Source organism: Gallinula chloropus (assembly GCF_964237585.1).
Source record: "Gallinula chloropus genome assembly, chromosome: 6".
NCBI classification, from domain to species: Eukaryota; Metazoa; Chordata; class Aves; order Gruiformes; family Rallidae; genus Gallinula; species Gallinula chloropus.
The window spans coordinates 6,764,308-6,786,196 of record NC_140091.1 but is presented as its reverse complement, the minus strand read 5'-3'; the positions used below and the strand labels follow the sequence as shown (position 1 = coordinate 6,786,196).

At 40.3% G+C, this 21,889-nt stretch overlaps 1 protein-coding gene across 1 annotated transcript in view; it reads right to left on the bottom strand.

The window, feature by feature from the left end:
- RAB3B (RAB3B, member RAS oncogene family) overlaps nt 1-20,221 on the bottom strand; it is a gene marked incomplete at both ends in the record, with an annotated part of 48,819 nt that extends 28,598 nt beyond the window's left edge. Inside the window, 2 exons of the mRNA XM_084266343.1 lie at nt 14,250-14,477; nt 20,201-20,221. Coding sequence (XP_084122469.1) covers nt 14,250-14,477; nt 20,201-20,221 — 249 coding nt within the window. The remainder of the gene's footprint in view (nt 1-14,249; nt 14,478-20,200) is intronic.
- Nucleotides 20,222-21,889: the final 1,668 nt, after the last annotated feature.

Below are 21,889 nucleotides of genomic sequence, written 5' to 3'. Positions count from 1 at the left end.
TGTGAGCCCCTGAGCCAGGCTTGCTCTGGTGTCCCTCACACCCAACAGCTGCACCAGCTCCTGGGACTGCTGCTCTTTGGCATTTCTATTCACAGAACAGCACACAAAGGCTTCAAGAGCCAGCACCTCCAGCACCTCTTCCCTTGCACTCTTCTCAGCTTCAAAGCAAAAGTTCATTTTGCACCGAGCAGCCAGCTAGACAGGCCCTCCTCATTACTTAACTAGTGAGTTCCTACCTGCAGGTAAATCCAGCCTGTATTTAATCTCTAAATTTTAAGCAATGTTTCTTGTTTATTTTCATATTGGCCTTGACTGCAGTATTTCATGCACAGGTACATGCTATGCCACCAATCTGTTAACGGACTTCCCACTGAAACCTGTTGAAAGGTCTTCCTCACAGCATGGGAGAGGCACCTGAGCACAACACTACAGATAACCCAACACCTGAGGCATTCACTTTGCTGTCCTGGTCTAGTTAACCAGCAATCACATTACCTTGCTCCTTCAATACCTCTGGGCTCACTTCATTTTGGTCTCTCTAAAGGTGACACTATTGTATCTGGTGCTGTAAAATGCTCTACAAAATTGTAGATTGATTTTTACAAAGGGCTGAACATCTTCAATTCCTGTTTCACCAGTGGAAACATACCTTCAGTCAAAACACATCTAGACTCAGTGATCACTGGAGATTACTTAATTAGATGCAGGCTTCCCTGACTGTCTGAAAGGAGGTAGGATAAAGTAGTCAACACGCATAGCAATTATCTGTCATCTTTGAACTGCCCTATTTGTTAGGGCCAAAACATGCATGCACATAAAAGAATTCTGCACTGATAAGCAAATGACTTCCTTGTGGTTTCCAGGAGGAAAACATCCCTTTCCTTTAGTCACTTTCTGCACTCTTATAGGAAACTTCAACAGCACCATCAAATCAATACAGATATGCCAACTGCATGCATTTAACTTGAAAATCAGTATTACTAGCTGTTTTCTGAAAGGTAAATGTTTGACCTTATCACAATAATTCTTCAGACCTATTGACTTTTTTGACTTCTTGCTACTCTGAATATTTAGTTTTCTCCCATAGAAAAATCAAGAAATCTCTCTACATGGGTTCATAATCTTCTGTTCATTAAAAATCAAACAACAGCATGCTTTGCAACGCTACTTCAAAGGAGGAATTCTGCAACAGCAGGGCTGGAAAGCAGAATCATATTACAAGTTGAAAAAGCAGAACGCATGCTGCCATTTATTTTAGTCACTCCCAAGCAATTTCATTTGAATCTGCTGAAGGCAAATTTCAGTGTAAAGTATGAAAGCTCAAGATCATCTAGTTACTAAGATGAATGTCTGTTAAATCTTCAGTTGGGACTACTGCCTTCATTTATAAAAACACAATTTCTGCTCCAACAACAGAATTAGCATAAGTGCCCTTACAGTCTTGCTCACAGGATCTGCCAGCTATATCTTCTTTCTTATTTCAATCTCAGATTGACGTCAGCAGCATTCACAGCCTTTTGAGAACTCATTCTCCATTTTCTACTTAATTTGATGTCTTAGAACATTTATGACGACTCACAAAACTTGGTGTTTGAAGCTTCAGGACACAAAGATGGAAAGAAACCCAAAGGGGAAAAAAAGATTGCATTTAATATAGTAAAATAATAGTAAAGAAAAAGAACAAGAGAAAATATAGTCAAGTGCTATTTTTGGCAAGGATTATACAGTAAAGGAAGCACAATTTTCTCTTTCATTACTCAGTAAAACAAAGAAATACAATTTTCTGTTCCATTCATTACTCAGTGAATGAAGAGGTCAGTCATAACAGCAGTGTTGAAGGCACAGTATTTTGCAAGAGTTGAGCAATACTCTGGGACCGCCAAAGCAAAGAACTGAAGTGTCAAGCCTCTGAACAGAGAACACTTCTTTATACAGAACCCAGGTATCTGACCTGGGGAGAAAACCCCTCTGGAGTCAGAAATCCCTGCTGGAAACAGGTTCAAATTGTAAGCCTGAATTCAAATTGCAATCTGTGCTGTACAGAAGTGCAAAACTCAAAAGCATTCATTTCTGAGGAGTAGGAAGTAGGATGCAATCACTGATGCCAATACAGATTTCATTCCTGCAAATCCACGTCCCTCCCACTGCAGCAAAACAGGTGCTGGATGAAGGGAAGACCATGCAGATGGGGAGATACACTCCTAATTGCACCTCACGTGGAGACAATCTATTGCAACGCATCCACTTTCTCAGATGATTGTTTTAGTTCCAAATCTGGGTCTGTGCAATTCTAGTAAAAACAACAACTATCCCTCCTTTTCTGAAAAAAGACACCAGATATGTGAACCCCTCAAAGCCTCGACACACTGTCAAACTAACACTCTTATTGTTATTAATCAAGAGCTTAACAGAGATTTAAAATTAAAGTGTCTTGGGAATCTCTTCATTTAAAAAAATGGAGATCCAGTGAGTCAGGACTGAAAAAGTCACTCAGCAACTCCCTTTGAGAGACTATTATTTTGAACAAATATTTGATTGAGCAGATTTGCAGAACCCCCGTGACTCACCTGTGGCATGTGGGCAATTAAACCTTTACCTTTTTTTTTTTTTTAAATATCTGTAAGTAGAAAAAATAGAAGTGAAAAATCTCTTGCTTCTCATATTTCCTAGTAACAGTCCCAGAGTAGTTACCAAATGATACCCTAGGTTTATTTTCACCTTCCTTCACAAAAAATGTATTAAAAATAAATCCATGCTGCAACACTTCTTGGACATGCAGGCTATAGTTTAAGAAAAAAAAGGAGGGCCACACTGCATAGATTTTGCCATTATAACCAACAAAACAAATACCACCTCTTCTCTGCCTTTCTGTTAGCTGATTTTAAAGTGGTTTGGGGATTTTTTTCTTTAAAAGTTCAAGGTTTTGTAATCAATCCAACTGCACTGACTCTCTCACAGTTGTAGGGTAATATAATATTATACATTTGGAGAGCATGTTCTCAGGCAGGATACACAGCTGCCACTCCAGGAACTTTAAAACCCTGAAGATCCCAGCAGGAATAAAAGGGATGCACAGGTTTGATACTGTCAGTACCAGAGTGAATAAACACCTTGTACGCAGTTAGTGGAAAATAAAGCTATTAATTTCCTTCTGTTTAAGCACTTGGATTTTGTAAACACTATGGCAGGTGCCTACCTTGCCATCACTTAGCAACATCAGCTGACATGCAACCAGAGCTACTGCGCTCCCCAGTAACCCAGCCCTGGGGAGACAATTTCCACAGCCCGTGCTGCAGATGGGAGAGGTGCCACGTGACTTCGAGCCAACAGCGCTGGGATGCAGAGATGCTGTTGTGTCTGAGTTACAGCCTGATTCTGGAAGTACCCCTAATTTGGGTGAAATTTCCTGTTAAAACAATAAATATCTGGGAGACCAGGACCATTTCCAGATTTAAGTGAAAGATTATTCACAGTTTTTGCCATGACAATGGTGTGAGTGGGTTTTCCTGAATTTGCTTCCTTCAAATTTCATACAGTCTCCGTATAGAACATAAGGAGCTCCTATGCATACTTCCAAACAGGAAATCTGAAATCATTTCAAACATGTATGTCCAAGACTTCAGAACAATAGTCACAACTTTGGACATGTTACTGTGGAGCAGAGTATAGGCAACTCAGATCAGTAGCAGGCATCACAGGGGCAGAACTTTATGTGGATTCTTCCCTTTGAAGTGTTCAATTTTCCCTAAATAAATTAAGCAGCACATGTGAAACAACATTATTAATTTTTACACTTCCAAACCCAAAGACTCAGGGGGAGTAGTGACTATTCCTGCATGCTATTTTCAAGATGAAGGGTATTCTTATAGAAGATGAAATCCATTTTAGCTAGGATAAGGAGCCTTAACCAGGTATGGATTTTCAGCTGTTGCATAATTATAGTGCAACTGTTGGAATGAGCATCAGTACAGAAATACTGTTCTTCTGGAGCACCAAGTTCCTGTAATCAGCCAACTCATTCGAGTCCCTTCTGTGCTTTATACCATGTCTCACACTTAGGAAAACAAGCTAGGAAGGGGGTTTGGTGAGGAAGGGTGTATAAAAACAGTCTGAAGAGCTTTGCCAAATGCATACCTCCATCTCAGGAAGCGCTAAGCCCAGACACCAGCCACCTCGCAGGAAGGCCGGAATCCACGTGATGTTCATGCAGACAGACACTTCTGCAACAGCAGTTCCCTCCCTGCAGAACCCAGCCCTCCTGGGCTTGTTGCTCAGTGCCACTCATTGCTTCTTGCAAGCCAGAGTTCATGAGCACTGCTTCTTTGGTGTGGCTTTCCACTATAATGAACCTAATCGTTAAAGGCACTGGTTTTGTTTTCTCAGTTTTCCATATCACAGTCCTACTTTGGTTCTACTCTAGTTTTGTAAGAGTTTTCAGTCCACTCACTAGCTTAGAGCATGTCAGCACTGTGCAGTGGAGTTGTCTACATAGGCCCTCCCTTACTAGCGACAGAGCAAGGTCCAGAAGCAGAGATGACACTGCTGTGTCATCACATTCTGTGATCACGAAGCTGTGCTTAAGCTAAATCAGGCTCGCCACCAGCCCCCTGCCATGCTGCACTAAGCACACCCTTCTTGCTTTCAGACAAGCAGTTCCCCTCAGTGCTTTACTATACTACTGAGCAGTTGGGATGCACTGGACCAGGTTACCACAGCATTAAACCCTACATGTGATCTGAGTCTGTCCTGCAGATCCTCCAAGTCTACACCAACATAAAAGAGATTAGAATCATATCTTAAACACCTTCCTTGTTTTTCTGGTAACTGTTAGCACTGGGATTTTTAAGGGGTTTGGAGATGGGAGAACTAACACTGCAAATCCAAATGGTCAACAGCATTTCATCTTCTATACCTTAAATCATCACTTAAGTGTGTCTCTCTAATGGCTGCACACAGCTAGAACTTGCTCTTCAGCAATCATAAACAACTTTCAGCAGTCCTTCAAACAGCTATTTCTGAAACAGCACAACATTCTCAACCAAGTGTGACATGAGCTTTCACTCTTGGGCATCTTCAAGATTACAGAGGAATAAACCAGAGAGAAGCCAGGACTAAAGCTAGCACTTTGTGTTGGTCCCACTTAAGAACTAGAACAAACCTTGCCATGCTGCATTGCACCGGTGAGACAGTTTGCAGTAGAGTAAGAGAAAGGAAGCTTATTCATCCCTTCCAACCCCCAACTAGCTCTTTTCTTGTTTCCCAATCCTCTGTTGCCTTTCATTTGGTCAGCAACCTTTACAAAGGGAGTAAAGAGCAATTTTAAAAGATTTCCAGCTGAAGAAGTTTGTATTTTACAGAAACATTGAACAAGCAGACGTGTTCACACCTGATGGCAGTGGACACAACTCCAGAGAGGATTGGCTCTGCCCACCTCTACTGTGCACCAAGTTGTCATGACGTTACACAACTACACATTCCAAACCTCAGTGAACCTCTGCAGGGCTCTCACCATTATCATAGCTAAAGTTTGCTAGGAGTAAGTTAGAATGTCTCTTTAGAAACCGCACACAAGCATCAACATGGTGAGGTCTGGCTTTCTTCACAGTTTTGGTTGTTCTACAAGCCAGCAAGGGCCAAGAGAAGGTAAGTGAAGCATAAAGGTTAAGGTTCATCATTCCACTCTAATGCAAGAGAGATTTTGAAAATGTACTCCTTAATTAGCCTTGCTTGGCTGTAAATTTCCAGTGTTGCTATCCCATGCAATTAATTGATGCACCAGCGTGCTATATTACAATCAGAATATTTCTTTTCTAAAAAAAGAAACAAGTGAATTAATTGACTTCCTCTTTTCCCCAGCTCTTCTAGTTCACTCTTACATACAATTACATTATTCCAAATTCTGCTGCAACAGTAGCCTGTGAGAATTATCCTTAAAGTTAATGCAACAGTGTTTACAAAGGTGCTATCTGATTTTTCCCAGAGCAAGCCAGGGTGCATAACACAGAGCCAAGAGAAATTATTGGAAAAGTCATATAGCCTTACAGAAACATGTACAGCATGAGGCTAAAATGCACAGCAAGGAAACAGTTTAGCACCTGATGGTAATTCCAACAGGAATGCATTTTTTAGCCTTTCAATAACGTAGGACAGTTTTAGAATTTAAAAAAAAAATAAACTAATTCCAAAACATATTTGATGGGAGTCATTTCTCTTTCTTCCCTCAAAAAAAAGAGACCTGCAGCCCTTGGTAAAAGACTTTCTATGGACTTATCAAAGCTGACTCACACCAGTCTACCACAATTTGGCAGTCGGAGCGCTTGCTTCCTTTCAGAGCCGGGAAGGGCTCAGCGCCCGCTGGCAGTCTGCCGAGCGGGATGCAGTTACCATGGCACTTGAATACTCGGTAACTTCAGAGCTGCCACAGCGTTATCACTGATGTAAGGACCAAAGGAGAGGAAGCAGCAGGTAGATCTTTGAATAAGCACATGCAAAAGCAAAAACAGCATTAGGGTGAATATGCTGCCTAGTAAACATCCTCTGCACAGATCCCTGGTATGTTCTGGTTTATTGCTCTGTCTGAAAGGAAAGCAGAGACAGTAACACCTGATAGACATCAGTAGCTTGCATGCACACATTTATCTGCACACACCATGCTCTATGATTTTACCCTCTAGCACTGGTACAGATGTCTGATCAGTTTGTCTGAGTGACTGGACAGTCAGTCTGTCTGAGAAAGTACTATCATTGAACCTTCTTTAAGTTTAATCACTTGAGTCTTACACCATGTTAAGTTATTTCCCTTAATAAAGCACAGCAGCTCATAACACAGTACATTTATCTGCTGCGCTTACACCTGCTCCTCCCAAGTTTCAGACACCCTTGCCACTTCCCATTTCAGTTTCTAACACTAACCAGCAGCAAAGCAATGAGTACCTGATACACAATTAGAAAAGAAATGGATGTGAAACAGAATTAGCAAAACTAGTAGACTTTTTCAAACAGGATGAAAGTGCATTACAGAAGCACAGGATGCCATGTGTGAGCCAGGTAAAACATTTAGGACTGGCTGCTCCATTTGGAAGGAGGAACACCTTAGCAACACAGCAAAGCCTGGACTGTGGCAGAAGCAGAGAAGGATATGCTAGGATGCCTAGGATAAAGTCAGGGGCGACTGCAACCCAAGACTGTAAAATGCAAGGTACTACACTGCTACTGAAAGATATATCTAATCCCAAACAGGATTTATATGCTTCCCACTTGGCCAGTCATTAATATTTGCTGGGCAGCCAGAACAGCTCACCAGAAATCTAGGTTGAGATCAGTGCCTCCTGGCAAATGTCAACAGTGTTCTGCAGAAGGGAGAACCTAATGCTGCATTTTTTGTCCAGTTGCTATTGCTTCTCACCAGCGTTTCCTTCTGTCAGCACCATGCACGTCTGCAGAGTCCAACTCTGCTGCCCTCCAACACAACTACACACTGCAGTCACACCAACCTCTGCACACACTGTGGTTACACTGCAGCTTCAGGACAACTTAACCACAACAAGCAGCAAAGAGATCATTTTGGGGACTTGGTTATTCAAAGAAAAAAAAGAAAGCAAAAACCAAAATCATAGATGATGTTGTTAGTAGGGAATAATGTCACCATTTTCCCCATGCTGAAAAGATCCTCATGCAAATCAAAAAGGGTTTCAGGGATACTCCCATGACCTTCCATCCACATGACTGAAAGTAGCCTTGCCAACAGAAATACAGAAAATCGGTGCTCAACATCTGGGAGCTTAATTCATGCTGTTTAATGATTCAGGATGACGTTAAATAGCTACAAAACAGAAAACAAATTACAAAGTACCCACTGCTAAACTCCTGGGTACTCCAGTTGTGCTACAGGATATAATTTCTCACATCTGAAAATCATTTTTTGTGGTCTCAGGTTCCACTTCTCTCTAAAAGCAGCCATTCAAACAACTCATAAGTGTTGCATAAACATGACACTGCAGTAGATGACACAATGTGTGAAAGTTATGAATGTGAATAAGCTCAACAAAAAATTCTATTTTTTGATTTGACCAAAAACTTACGACACAGTTTAAGTACATGCTCAACAGACAAATACTATGGGAACTCATAAATTCCACCCACTGTATTATCTTGTAACTGATCACAGTGTAACCAAGCATATTTAAATATAGAATATACCTAATTGTTATGCAGAAGATAACATTGTTGAAGAAAATCATAGTAAGGGTGATTCTGATAAGACAACAGGAAAATGCTTTGAGGCACATGAGTCTAAGACCTTACTTCAAATGGTTATGAAGTATCTGTTCTGAATTTCTGCTGTAAAAAGCATTAAATGCAAAATGTCAGGAGGCCAGCAACCTATTTGTCCTTTCAAAGCTTAACTGCCTTAGTACATGAACTGAAGAATTTCCCTTGAAATGTTCCACGTAGAGCTCTTCTTGTACTGGACAGCCAGTTAACACAGGAACATTTTCCCTAGAAAAGGTCCAAACCTTTGAACTATCAGCAGCTCTTCATCAACTAACACACTTAACCCTGCTCCTGGATACAGCCTCGTACCTCTGAAAGTCATTTAAAAAACTTTTTTCACTTTACTGCTCCACATACCTAGGAACTCTGCAAAGATGTAGCACAAAGAGATACCACGCCTTGGAGTGAGACTAAATCCAACACTGTAAAGCAGGAATAACTCCAGCAGTAACAGAGCTTAGACTGAAGTTGAAATTGGCCTTCACTGTAACATAGAGTTATAATGAGATAACAACAGGATTGAGGTGATTAACTATGAACAGAAATAAATCTTCCATGTCACCTGCTTATCTGCAAACACAGGAATGCTCTGTTCAACAAGCTTAGGCTGGTAAATGAATTCAGTAGTGAGTGGGATAAAAAAAAACCCAAACCTGGGTGGTTAAGTTTTTATTTCTCTCTCCTGTAATACACTTTCAACTCTAATCTTAAACACCACTGAGTGGTGTGAGCACCAAGTACTTCCCAAAGCATAAGTATTATTACTTATAACTAAGACCTTGGCATTGAATTACAGACAGTTGATGTATGTCCTCTGGTTAAATATTCCACATTGCGTTTTAACATCAGAAGTAGCACTTTACGTCCACTCACAATATATGATTTTTATTCCTGGGACCCAGTAAGTCCTAAATGCTGCAAAAAAGATGTAATCCTGGTCATCTTCGAGGATCAACCTGTTCTTTTCACTACTGTGACTTTGTCCCTTTTAGTTCTTTGTCTGAACTGCAAATCAGAGGATTTCACAACTGCTGTGAATCCACTGAGTGCAATCAGGCCCATTAGATCTTTAGAGACACCCCATCACTATTGCATCTATACATTAAATTACAGAACTCATCATCTCTTTTTTTAGAAACAAGTTTTATGCAAGCATTCAAGTTTAAAGTCAGTGCTTATAAGGACCTTAGCAAAAACATGATGGGAATGGGATGCCAGGGGAATAGATGATTCTCTCATCTGAAATGCATAATTAGCTTTCGGTTAAGTGTGCAATTAACATTAAAATTTACAATCAAGTATGACAGTGTTCTAATTTTATCTCCATCAAATGAAAAAAATAAATTAACTTAGTTACCAGTGTTACTTCTTTGAATCCCTTCTGTATGAGGTGAGCTGCACAGTAACATCCAGGCGACAACTGACACAAAAAGCTTTTAAAAACACTGTGTACTTGCCTTCTGGACAGCTGCACAGCTTGGGTTTTATTTTGATTTACACTTTTTTTTTTGTTCTGTAATGGTAACTGCCACTCAGCATAAATAGCAGTTTTCATGTTTCTGTTTGTAAAGATCCTTTCCACAAAAACAGAGCAATGCTGCTTTGCACCCTCTTCCCAGCTGTGCCTGAAAGCTGTAACATGTTTCAGACATCCACTACAGCTAATCTCAGACCCCTACAGGTTTCAGCAGTTAAGCCACGGAAACATTTTTGATAATGGGAAAGAAAAAGCTACATTCATCCTAGCAGCTTAAATCTGATAAGCAGCACCTTAAAAGAAAAATCATCCTGCAGTCTAAATATGCTGTCTCCACCTGAACATCACATCCTTTTTGCCTTTTAACCTGAAGTTAAATTTAACTTCTATTTGCCTTTGAAGAAGGGGGTGAAAAGTATTTTCAACTGTAACATCAGCTGCCAAACCCTGTATTTATGTTTATTATTAAGCAGATATATGTTTATGTGTAGTATGTGCAACAAAAATAAGACTCCCTTGTGTAGGGTGCTGTACAAAGGCTTAATGCAATTTCTCACACAAAACATGCACATGACAAGCAGAGTGTTGTGGCCCACAAGTGTTTTGCCAATTATTTTCCATCAGTAAATTTGTGTTACTATCCAAACAGCTAACAGAATTAACCTAGACTGGGCCAGTGTGAAGGACCAGAGCTTGCCCCTCAGCAGTTAGCCTCAATGTTACATTGCTCAGAAGTTCCCCTGTTGTTATTACTTACCACCAACAGACATACAAACACACAGAAAGAGGAGGACAAAAAAAAGGAGAAAAAAAATAAAAAGGGAAGTCTCACATTGCTCTCACCTAAACCAGAGATCACTTGTATTCATTCACCCTGCTTCCATCTGGATCTGGACAAGGTGGCCCTCTCTAGCTGCTAGGCAACCCGAACACTGCATTGAGTATTAACTGTATACATTTGCCAAGAATACAATAATGTTACCCTTAAGACTTATTGATAATAAAAAATACACCTATCTGAAAATATAATAGCTTTCCTTCAGTAATTAGCAACTCTGAATACAAAACTGTTGGTCAAGAAAGAAATAATCCACATGTACACCCCAAATGCAGAGAGATATTACAAATTGGCTCCTTACAAATATATCATAATGGAGATGCTTTATATGAGAGTACTGTCACAGATGGCAGCAGCGTTAAACAAATCCAATCCCAGAATTAAATTTATGTAGACATTAGAATATCCACATAATATGTGAATATATTTACATAAGTAATGTTTTCAATTAGAAATGTCTAAATTAACAAACCTCATCCAACTACAAAATTAACTTTCTCAGTAAAGGTCAATTATTCTACTTACATAAAGCCACCGTTCCTAAACAAGATAAAAAAAGACTTGAAATTAAACCAGTCAACCCAAAACCAACCAAAAAAAAAATCCAGACCAACCCACAAAACATTATTTCACATAACCCCCTCCCTGGACCATTTTACTGTTCTGCTCTCTAGCAGCATTCTAACTTACAACCACCATGAGCATCTTTGCTCCTGCAGAGGAATGATTTCCATTCCTCTCAGGCTCAAGAGGTACACCTTTCAAGTCTTTTCCAAGCAGATGATTTCCCTGACAGTGAGGTCACTAGCACAACTGATTGGCCACTTACTAAAATATCAATTTGGGTGATTGAGGTGTTAATAGCAACAAAGCAAGAGGCCCACTAATGACATGAAAAATTGATCATTACATTTGACAGCTTGTCAAATCCTGATTCACAAAATATGGACTTCCTCAAACTCAGCACAAACACAAAAGCTGGATCTCTAGCTTAAAAGCACTCATCAATTTCTACTGGAGATTGTAACCACAAGGCAGCCCAAAAAGTTACTGATGCAGCCACAGGCTGTTACTCTTTAGGTCTGACTGCTCCGCACTTGAAGCGGTGTGAATTTTTCTTAGCTTTAGGAAAACCCAAGGAGCCCTTTGTAGCTGGAGCCCCACACCCAAGCATTCTGCTCCTCTGTTCAACACAGGCAAAAGTCAACATAGAAAGTTCCACTGATTATGGATCTCTCTGGATGGCAGCACAACAGGAATAACTTCCCCTCCATCTTGAGATATGTAGGACATAAAACAAGGTTATTTGTGCACAGCCCTTGAGTCATTCTAGTCTGACACAGCAACAGGCACTTCAGAGCTCTGCAAGAACCCAGGAACTGAGAGAGACTTGCTTCCGTGGAGCAGAGAACATTAAGAGGTTCCTAGAAGAAATCCTCCCTGAATTTTATAAAGACATCTGAAGCAATTAATTTAAACACTTGTGAAACTAAGTGAAGAAGGACAAAAGTGCATTAAACCAGATTCAGGTAAGACTTGACACCAAACTTAGGGGAGCATAATTTTAAAAAAGTCAATGTAACTGGAAAGTAAAAGCAAAGTGTCCAATTGAGCTGCTGACTTCTACACTTACATAAGCTCATTAGGAGCTGTAAATAATTTTTTTAAGTAGTTGGAAGACAGGTTGGTAAGAAAACTCTTCCTTCTTACACATAGGAACACATAGTTTTGGTATGCTCATGGCCTTCACTACTACTACTACATGTACTCTGAAGAATACACTGAAATTACAAGTTTAGTCTCAGGACAGGCAGGAGATAAACAAGTGCGAACACTGTAGGTTATACAGAGTAAAAATTACACATTTTAATGTTTTTGTTAAGATCTTTAAATCATGACTCACATCAGGGATCCAGGCAAAGAATGAAAAAGAGCACAAGTCACTCTGGAAACTGCCAAACACTTACATGAACCTTTTATTAAAAATACATTTTAAATCAATGGTGCTGTTGGTAACTCCAATATTACAGGTCCTATAGATAGCACCATGAGGAATCCACCTGACACCTCTCTTCATATGAGGTTTAAGGTTATTAAAGTCTTTTTCACCAAAAAAAAAAATCTTCAGATTTAATTAAAATGACTGCTTAATTCATTTTAATACCAGTATCTTTGCAAAAACCCCAAACATTTAATGGTGCTTTCTATCTTGCTTTTACACAACTTATTACTGAATTTCATGGTCCAAGATTAAGATAGACAAACTGGATGGAAATCCTCTATTAATTCTTTACAGGGCCTGAAGACCAAACATACCTAAATCCTAAATTAAATCAGTTTTATGGTAGATTATCTACATTGGTTTCAATGCCAGAGATTTGCAAAGTGAAGAGGATCTTTTACTCAATTATTTGTTGTACTTTGTATACAGCAACACAGAAATAAAATTAATCATACTGTCGCAGAGGAAAAAGAAAAAAAGTTTCTCATTTTAGATTCTTTTTTTGTGAGTACTGAAGATCATTGCAGTAAATAAAAATCCCAAGTGTAATTACTATAATATTACATTTTAATGCAATAATGAAAGATTAACTACAAATCAAGTGTATATAGAGCAATCAGAAGACTATGCTTGTGGTTGAGGCAGGATTTGGATAGAAACACCATACAGTTTCAAGTCATCTTCAAGCCTAAACTTTAAACCTAACTTGTAGGAGAAACCACTAAGTAGGCAGCTACTTCAGGTTAGTGCACTAACACCTTTGAAATTGTTTAAGATAATATTAGCCTCATATATTCTATTTGAGATCTTTTCTTCTTATGCAAAATAGAAGATAATCTTGCAAACTGGAACCCCAGCTGGAGCTCTGTGGTACTTTAAAACACAACAATCTGAGTCTAGGTTTTTTAAACATGCTGAGTAACTCACTGGAACACAGAGGGTTTAAGCTCCATCAGGGTAAATCCTACAGAGTGAATGCAATTTAAGTGATTTTAGTAATTTACCAGTAAGTAGAATAAAAGAAAACGTGGTGCTCAAAGCTCAGGAACCTTTTTTCACCTCAACAGAGCTAGGATGTTGGAATTCGAAGAGGTCCCACAACTGGGTGTTTTATGCTGAGGGAGCTCCAGCTTACCTGCACACGTTCTATTCCTATTTGATTTACCAAGAAGTTGTGTCAGCAGAGATGGTTTGAATCATACCTGTGTCTTTACCCTGGTGAATCCTGGATGGGCGAAGTCAGCTGGCTTGGTGCTGCTGAGCAGGCACATGAGTTGCAGGAAGATACAACTATCTTATTGTAGAATGTATGCCTAGAGTTCACTCATTAAGCCCTCACTGAATTTCTTCACCTACTGGTGCTCATTCAAAAAGCATTACTGAAGGGCTCCAGACTAGCTTCAGGTTTGTTGCTGTTTAGTAGCACACTTACTCCTGAGAACACAGAGCAGCTGCTTAAGACTGTATCAGGAGTCCCACCAGCTAAGACAGCAACACAAAGAGAACTTACTTGGATATATTGCAGGGATACAAATTATACAGTCACACAAAAATTATGACCAATCAAAATCTATATGAATTCCAATCTACTTCTAAACAAGCTAATTTTTACCACCATACCTTTGCTGGGATTAATGTAAAGCATTTTTGGCACTTACCCAAATCTGCAGTTTCACCCGCTTGTCATTCCTGTAAACTGTTTTCACTTTGAAGTCGATTCCTACTGTGCTAACGAAGGCTGGTGTGAAAGTGTCATCGGCGTATCTGAAGAGGAAGGATGTTTTGCCCACGCTGCTGTTGCCAATGATCAGGAGTTTAAACATATAATCAAAATTTTGATCTGAAGTATCCTTCTGCCTGTATCTGGCATCTGTTACTGAAGCCATCTAAGAAAATGACAAACATTGAAAAAGAACAGATTTAAGAGCAGTTCAGCATTTGTTTTCCTTAACCATGTACCATATGTTTAGTTTATCTCCTTTCTAATATCACAACCACTATATATGCTGGATAAAGAGGAACACACTTTGAAATCTTCTTTTAAATCCTGGCTTTAAATTTCTATTATCCACTTGCCCTGATAAGATTTCCAAACCCAAGAAATACACCTGTTGCATTGCTTTACGTTTAAATGAATAACAGATGGCTACTGCAGATTGTTCAAATACTAGTGGGGAAACAGCACTCTTTAATTCTGTGGCAGGGTGCCACTTCCATTGCTCCAATAAACTGGAGTACTGCAACGAAGAACTCAAATCTTTGATGGTGCATTCAACCATGCGATTCATTAAGCAGCCTTCAAGACATGTAAATCTAAATAATTCCTTTATGACTACTAGGAAAAATCTGCATTTCTAGCCCAGGCACCACCACCATTTTATCCTTAGAAAAGTTCTGTCCTTGGCATTTACAGAAGGGGTGGGGGGAAGCCATGGGAGAAGATGAAATACCAGGAATTTCAGCTGAAAACTTTGAATGCATCCATCACCCATCTACTCTCAGCACTGCAGTTAAAATAAACAGCACCTGCATAAAACATGAGGGCTTGTTGGGGCTGCAGGCAGCATTTGGAAAGAATAAATTATCTCTTTTGATTATGGGGAAGGTGAGAGTTGGGGACATTAGTAGGGTGGGGAGGGAGGAAGATGCAGCCTCAGAGATCCCTTTCTCTTGTGATCCTGAACTGAATTCAGCAACTAAAACACAACTGCGGAGCCTGAAAGATCGATGGGTGGGACTGGCTGAGCAGCCCTGGCTGCTTTAATGTATGCAGCTCAGACAGGCTGTGGAGAAGGCAAGCCCCTGCCTTTTCACCTCCAAGCAAAGATGGCTACACAGACCTAATTACTACAGAAAGCAGTAAAAGGGAACTTCACCTTTTAACAGATGTACCACATATTTCATTAGTAATGCTATTTCAAATTCTACCCCAAGGCAAACAAGCAAAAGGTCTTGGCTCCTTATAACCAGTGAGGGGGTCATGCAAACTGGGGCAACAACAGCATGGGTCTGATGACCATGTCCACCACACTAGGACGTGTGCTACTTGTGTGCAGTGTCAGAAAGCACTGAGTGGAGACCAAAGGCTCTTCTTCCCCTGGCATCCTAAGAAGTAAGTTCATTTTCCCCACAAGTCAGATTCATGGCATCTTTGTGAACAAAATTCCCACCACTTACCCAAGTACCCAAATACCTTCCTTCTTAGCAAGTCTCACCTGTACATAGGACTTCACTCACTCACTGAAGAAAACCAAAACAAAACAATTGAGAACTCACCAGAGTTTAACAGCTATAAACCCAAAGGATGCCCAAAGGCAATTCAAATTGGGATGACAACTTAACTTAAATTTGCAACAGAGAAGAAGCAAACCAAAACCAGCCCAGTTTAAACTTCAGTAAAACAGGCATGATTATCTCCAACTAAACACATGCAACTTTCTCACACAGAAAGGGGCTGGTGCAGCAGGCATTTTGCTCACAGACTGCATTAACAAGGACAGTTTCTGAAGAACTTTATCTGTAGCTCAATAGTCAACATCTGCACTGACAGCAGTAAAATCTTCCCACAAATGGTTCTCTGTAAGATACAACACAACTCTGATACACTCTTTTTAACTTGAGACACTATTCAGTAAGAATGTGCTCCTTTGCAAACACTCCAGAAAGCCTAAGTACAAATTTCTTCTGACAAGTGTATCAGGAAAGGGCTCTTCTACCTCTGCCTTATGGGTCTTAACATAAAATGGAGAATTCAACACCCAACTGACTTACACACAGACACACTCAGGCCGATGCACCCACTGCCTCAGTTCAAATGTTGGAAATCTCAGGTGCAAACTATGAAACCAGATGATTAGTTGATTTGTGCCATCACCAAGCTGGAATACAATAAGAAGTTCTCTCTGAGTAATTTATCTTCCTCATATAAAACTTTTACAAATGCCACTGAGAACACAGAAGGACTTGCTAAAGAAGGAAAAAAACCCTTAAAAATCTGTAATTCTCCATTCCACTCAGAGACTTGAAAAAAGTGAGATGCCCTCATCACTTGAAGCCTGGTCATTTAAAGATTCAGAGGCAGACCTTTAACAAAGAAGTATTCCACTAATCATACAGGAATCAATATCTTCTTTCCACCCCTGCCTTCGCAGAATCCATCTGCACACTCCAAGCTGATCTTTTAAATGAAACACTGCTGCTTCTATTAACCCCCTTAGATTGCTATAATCAAAAGTGTACCTGGTCACAAATGTGACTTTCAGATCTCAGTTAAAAAAGCAATTACAGAATGTGGCCAGCTAGAGCAGCTTTGTTAGAAGCACAATGCAGAAAATAAGATCAAACGATACTTGCACAGAACGCGGGGCTGTTGTCATAGAAGCACAACACTCACTGGCCTGCGCGTGCCACTGCGCTGCGCCGGAGATGCTGCAGGTCGCCGCCTTGAATTATGAGAGGTGGCATCAGAGCACAAAAATTTCAAAGAAAATTCCATCCCTCTGCTTAAATTTGACTTTTCCCAAATTTGACTTTTCTCTTTACCCTCCTCTGGTCAATAGAGTGAAACTGAAAGGGCTTTAGCACTAATTACTGATTACTTCACTGATTGCGGATCATTACCGAGATGTACTCCAGCTGTATTTGGGCTGAAAGCATTCACAAGGATCCTACAGAATTTGTGCTTGAATCCTGAAGCCAGGAACCAGCAGACTTTTCCCCCAGTTCTCCTTCCCACCCTTTCTCTTCCCCACTTGCTGTCCCACCCCTGTTCCAAGTGTTCCCTAGTCCTGAGGGCCACACAGAAAACTGGTTCAGAGAACAGAGAGATCCCAGTTAAAAACAAATCCTTCAAGTTCTCCTGTTTTGCAGGGCTGTTTTTAAAGTTGGTTCAGCTCCTGATCCAGCACAGCTGAGGGTGCCAAGAAGAGGGGACCAAGCAGTGGGAAGCAATGGCAGTTGCTATGCTACTGAGAGAAAGGTCCACAAAATCATGTCCTGCAGGCCCTCCACACCTGGTGGAGACTCAGCATCAGAGGGAAAAGATGACGATGCGCTGACATCAGGCAGCTCCCATCCAACTCACCAGAACAGTTGGCACAGCCATTGCTCCCAGAAGATTTTATTCCCTCCTTGGTGAAAGGACATTTGGTTGGCAGCGTAACCCTCTGCTCTCCAGCTACATGGCTATGTATGCTCTCTGCTTAGGATGACTCCAAATACAGCAGCATCTCTGCTGTTTTACAAGCACCTGCAGACTAACCAGGTTTTGTTACAGAAGACCAAGTCAAATAAGACTGACAAGCCGAGTGCAGAAGAGAGGCTTGTGACTGTTTCCATTTTGGCTGCCTTGGAAGGATCTTCAAGAAAATACCTATACAGCAAAAATTTAGCCACATTACAGAAAAGCCATTACACAGGAGAAGAAAAAGCTGCCAGTCAGACTGTCCTTGAGAACACTTCAGAATGAGACCCTGTGTTGTTTAGTTCTTTGCCTGGGTATCCCACTTCTTTTTCTCCATACGCTTTAGCAATGGGAACAAGGTCTCAAACACATCCACTTCCAGCTAGCTTTGTGAGAATAGGCAGTTATGTAGCCATGAGATACCTTATTATTTCCCTATTGAGGAAAAAGCCTGCAGTGCGAGCTCGTCTTTTATTAGACAGAGAAACCACATAGGAGGAGGATGTTACAAATGCTCTAAAGCAATAAAGTCTTAATCAGAGCTTATTAGTCACCACAGAATATGTTCCTCAGTCAAGGTGTCTCTCCTGCCTTTATTTTCTATTTTGGTCTAACAAAGTTTTTAAAAAAATAAGCCTATTGCCACAAGACTCCTCCCTGGGAAGCCAGTCTTCACTGCTTTCAGTACTCACTGAAATGTGGCATATAGATGGTTCCACACATCTGTGCTCTTTAATTTGTGACCAGCATCGCGGTGAAGAATCAAACTGCTTTGTAGTGCAACATGAACTGCTCTTACAAATAACTAAAGCAGTTGCTGCTTCTGCAATATTTACTGCCTCCAGCCAACTTCAGTGAGACACAGTACACAAACTGTTCTCCTGCTTTCGGCTGAGATAGTGTTAATCTCTTTCTAGCAGCTGGTATCGTGCTGTGATTTAGATTTAGTATGAGAATATTGTTGATAACACACTAGTATTTTAGTTGTTGCTAAGCAGTCAAGACCTTTCAGCTTCTTATGGTGCCCTGCCAACGAGGAGGCTGGTGGTGCCCAAGAATCTGGGAAGGGACATGGCCAGGACAGCAGACCCCAACTGACCAAAGGGATATTACATATTGTATGATTCCATGCTCTGTATGTAACTGTGGGTTGGGCCAGGAAGTGGCTCAGCTTGAGAACTAGCTGAGCATCAGCTCTGGGTGGTAAGGAACTGTGCTGCCCATCACTGTTTTGTACATTCATTATTATCATCTGCCTTTTCTGTCCTATTAAATCGTCTTTAAACCACGGGGTTTATCTTTTGGTTTTTTCTTTTCAATTCTCTCTCCCATCCCAATGGCAGAGGGTATGGTGAGTAAACAGCTGTGTGGCTGTTTTAACTGCCTGCCTGATTAAACCACAACTACTGTCTAAAGTGGATGGTGTTGGCTAGAAATCAACTGGTGTATCTCACCATCCATTTATTTCCTTAAAAAACCCCTGAGCCTTATGGTTTTGGCAATAAACTAACAGAGCACTGATCTTCTCTATCAGCTCACAGGCAAGAACAGCTCCAGACAAGATTTCCAGTGCTCAAGATCAGCCATCAGAGAAAAACTGAGAAAGCTGTTTAGGACTATCAGTTTAGAAGGAAGAACTGATAACGGGCAACAAGAGAAGGGGCACAGTCACAAACATAGCTGTACCTGTTAGAGCCCTGGCTATCCATAGGCACTGAAGGAGTGTGGAAGGAAGAAAAGAGATTACTAAATACACTCATCTGATAAAAGCAGAAATAATGAGGCTAGGTCAAGTCAGAAGTAAAAAAGAAACCACAAACCAACACAGAGGTAGCACTAAAGTTAATACATTGTGCTAAAGTCAGATAGATCACACATCTGCCAACGCTCTTCTACAAACAGAAGACAGGAGCTCTGTAGATAGCTCTGAAGAGGCTAAAAGACTGGAAATTACTCAATGTGGTAGGGAAGAAACAAAAAAGTTTGTATACCAAAAGATTCTTTCATCCCAACGTTTACACCTCAGCAATAAGCCATGAGAGACATTACTGACATGCAGCATAAGTTAGTACCTTGTCTGTTTCCCCCCAAAAGTCTTAAGTAGTACATCTACATTAAAAATATTCTAGTTCACAAGCTAGGCATCTACATCAATTCCCTATTATTAAAGCTCACTCCTTTATGTGCTCTGTCATTTTAAAAATATTTTTGTTTTTCAGAAATTAGATTTTTATCAAGTAATGGATTGGTTTTTTTACAGCCAATGTGTGCTGGCCTAAGAATGAAGCTCATAAAGGCAATAAGGCCGCAACCTTAAGGAGTCTGATACAAACGCTAGTACTACAAGAGAGATTTATCAGAACCAGAAAGCATAGCACAAGCAATTATCATAACTGCTAATAAATATTGCAAGCAAGTGATAGTTACCAATTTAGATCTATAATCCATGAGAGAGATGGAGGCTTTGCTGTGAGTATATGAATCAAGAGAGTGGTCACACTGTTGAACCTGTGATGTAGAAGCAAAAGGATTACAATGTTTACGGTAACGATGGGTAATGAGAATATTATGTAAGAGACTAATGAGCAGGCAGGTTAGATGTGAACACACTGCTGTGTAAAGGTCTAAACTTTCTTCACAAAAGGTAAAGGAGAAAGCCCTGTAGCATACAAAGAGACCAGAAACAGCACTTGAGTTAGTGACAGACACTAACATAAGAACAGATATTTGGAGCCATCAGTTTAAAATTTATTGAAGGGACATTATCCAGATTAATCTAAAATAAAAGTTCCAGGTAAATCCTAGAACTGGATGTAAAAACTCAAGACAGGAATAGTTAAGCCTTTGCGGCAGAAAGGCTGCAAAGTAAATGGAACCAAGGAGCAGCTACAATACATCTGTATACATGGTGCTTTGCACAAAACCTGGGTCAAAGTCCACTGCACAGCAAAGGCAAATTACAATAGGACTTGGACATGTCTGCAACCCCCCTTTACAGCACATCTATACAAAAATAACTGCCTTAAAATAATAGCTATTCCAGATTTGGAGCAGAAAACCACACAAAATTTAGTCCTTTTTTCATGGCTAATATAATCTAAAGGCAACTTTGTCTCTGGTGCACTTCCTCTCACGTAAACAAGAGTAAACCAACGTTTGTCACCTTACATTATCCTACCCTGTGGAGACTGCCAAGACACATGGACAAACTCAGACCTTATGTAAATAACAAGCTACAGTCACCTATTTCAGGTCAGAATTTGGAGCAAACACAGACAAATCCTTTCTCACGACCCACACAATTGACAATCACCTCACTTGGCAACAAGACAGCACCATACTCTTGCCCAAAGTAATGCACGTTTTTCACTCCCAGTTGCTTGCACCCCTGCCCTCTGCATCAGTTGCTCTGTGTGGCAGCCTCTGGCTCCCGCTTCAGTACTGCCCAGAACTTGATTTTGAGGAGCCCTCCAAGTAACATGAAAGAACTAGGAGAAAAATAATTCAGTGGATAAACAGAAAATAAAGTCCATGCTTATTACTTTAAAAACATGAGCTCCTTATCTGCACAGGAAAAACTAAAATTTATTTATTAACGAGTCCACAAGTCTTTGCAAGAATATGTTTGTAATAGATTTGGGCCAGACTTCACATGCTACAAATGAGTTCAATATATGCATGACAGCTGAAGGATAAAAAGCTCTAAACAATGTAGGTGGTTATTTATTATTACCCATTCAAATCTGGGAGCACAGGCTTTTAGAAGTCTTCTAAGAATTTTCTGGGCATAGAACAAAAGTCAAGAACCTGCGGCTATCACCCTTTTCCCATCAACTCTCTAACTCCACAACTACGTTTTGTTAGGCAGCAGGCTAGGAACATTAGAAAGAGCCAAATGTCATCACGCCTCTCCCATTTCCTGCATGATGTTCAACATCCTTAAGGTCCATTTTAGAGCCATAATAAAACTCTCAGGAAGGAGAAATTAGTCACTCTTCTTTCTTTACATTTTTTTGCCACTGTAAAATTAAAGTCCTCACATTTTTCTATGGGTGCTTTTTGCTGTGGATCCTTTATCATCACATAGTTCTGTGCCTCTTGACAAACATGCTACTC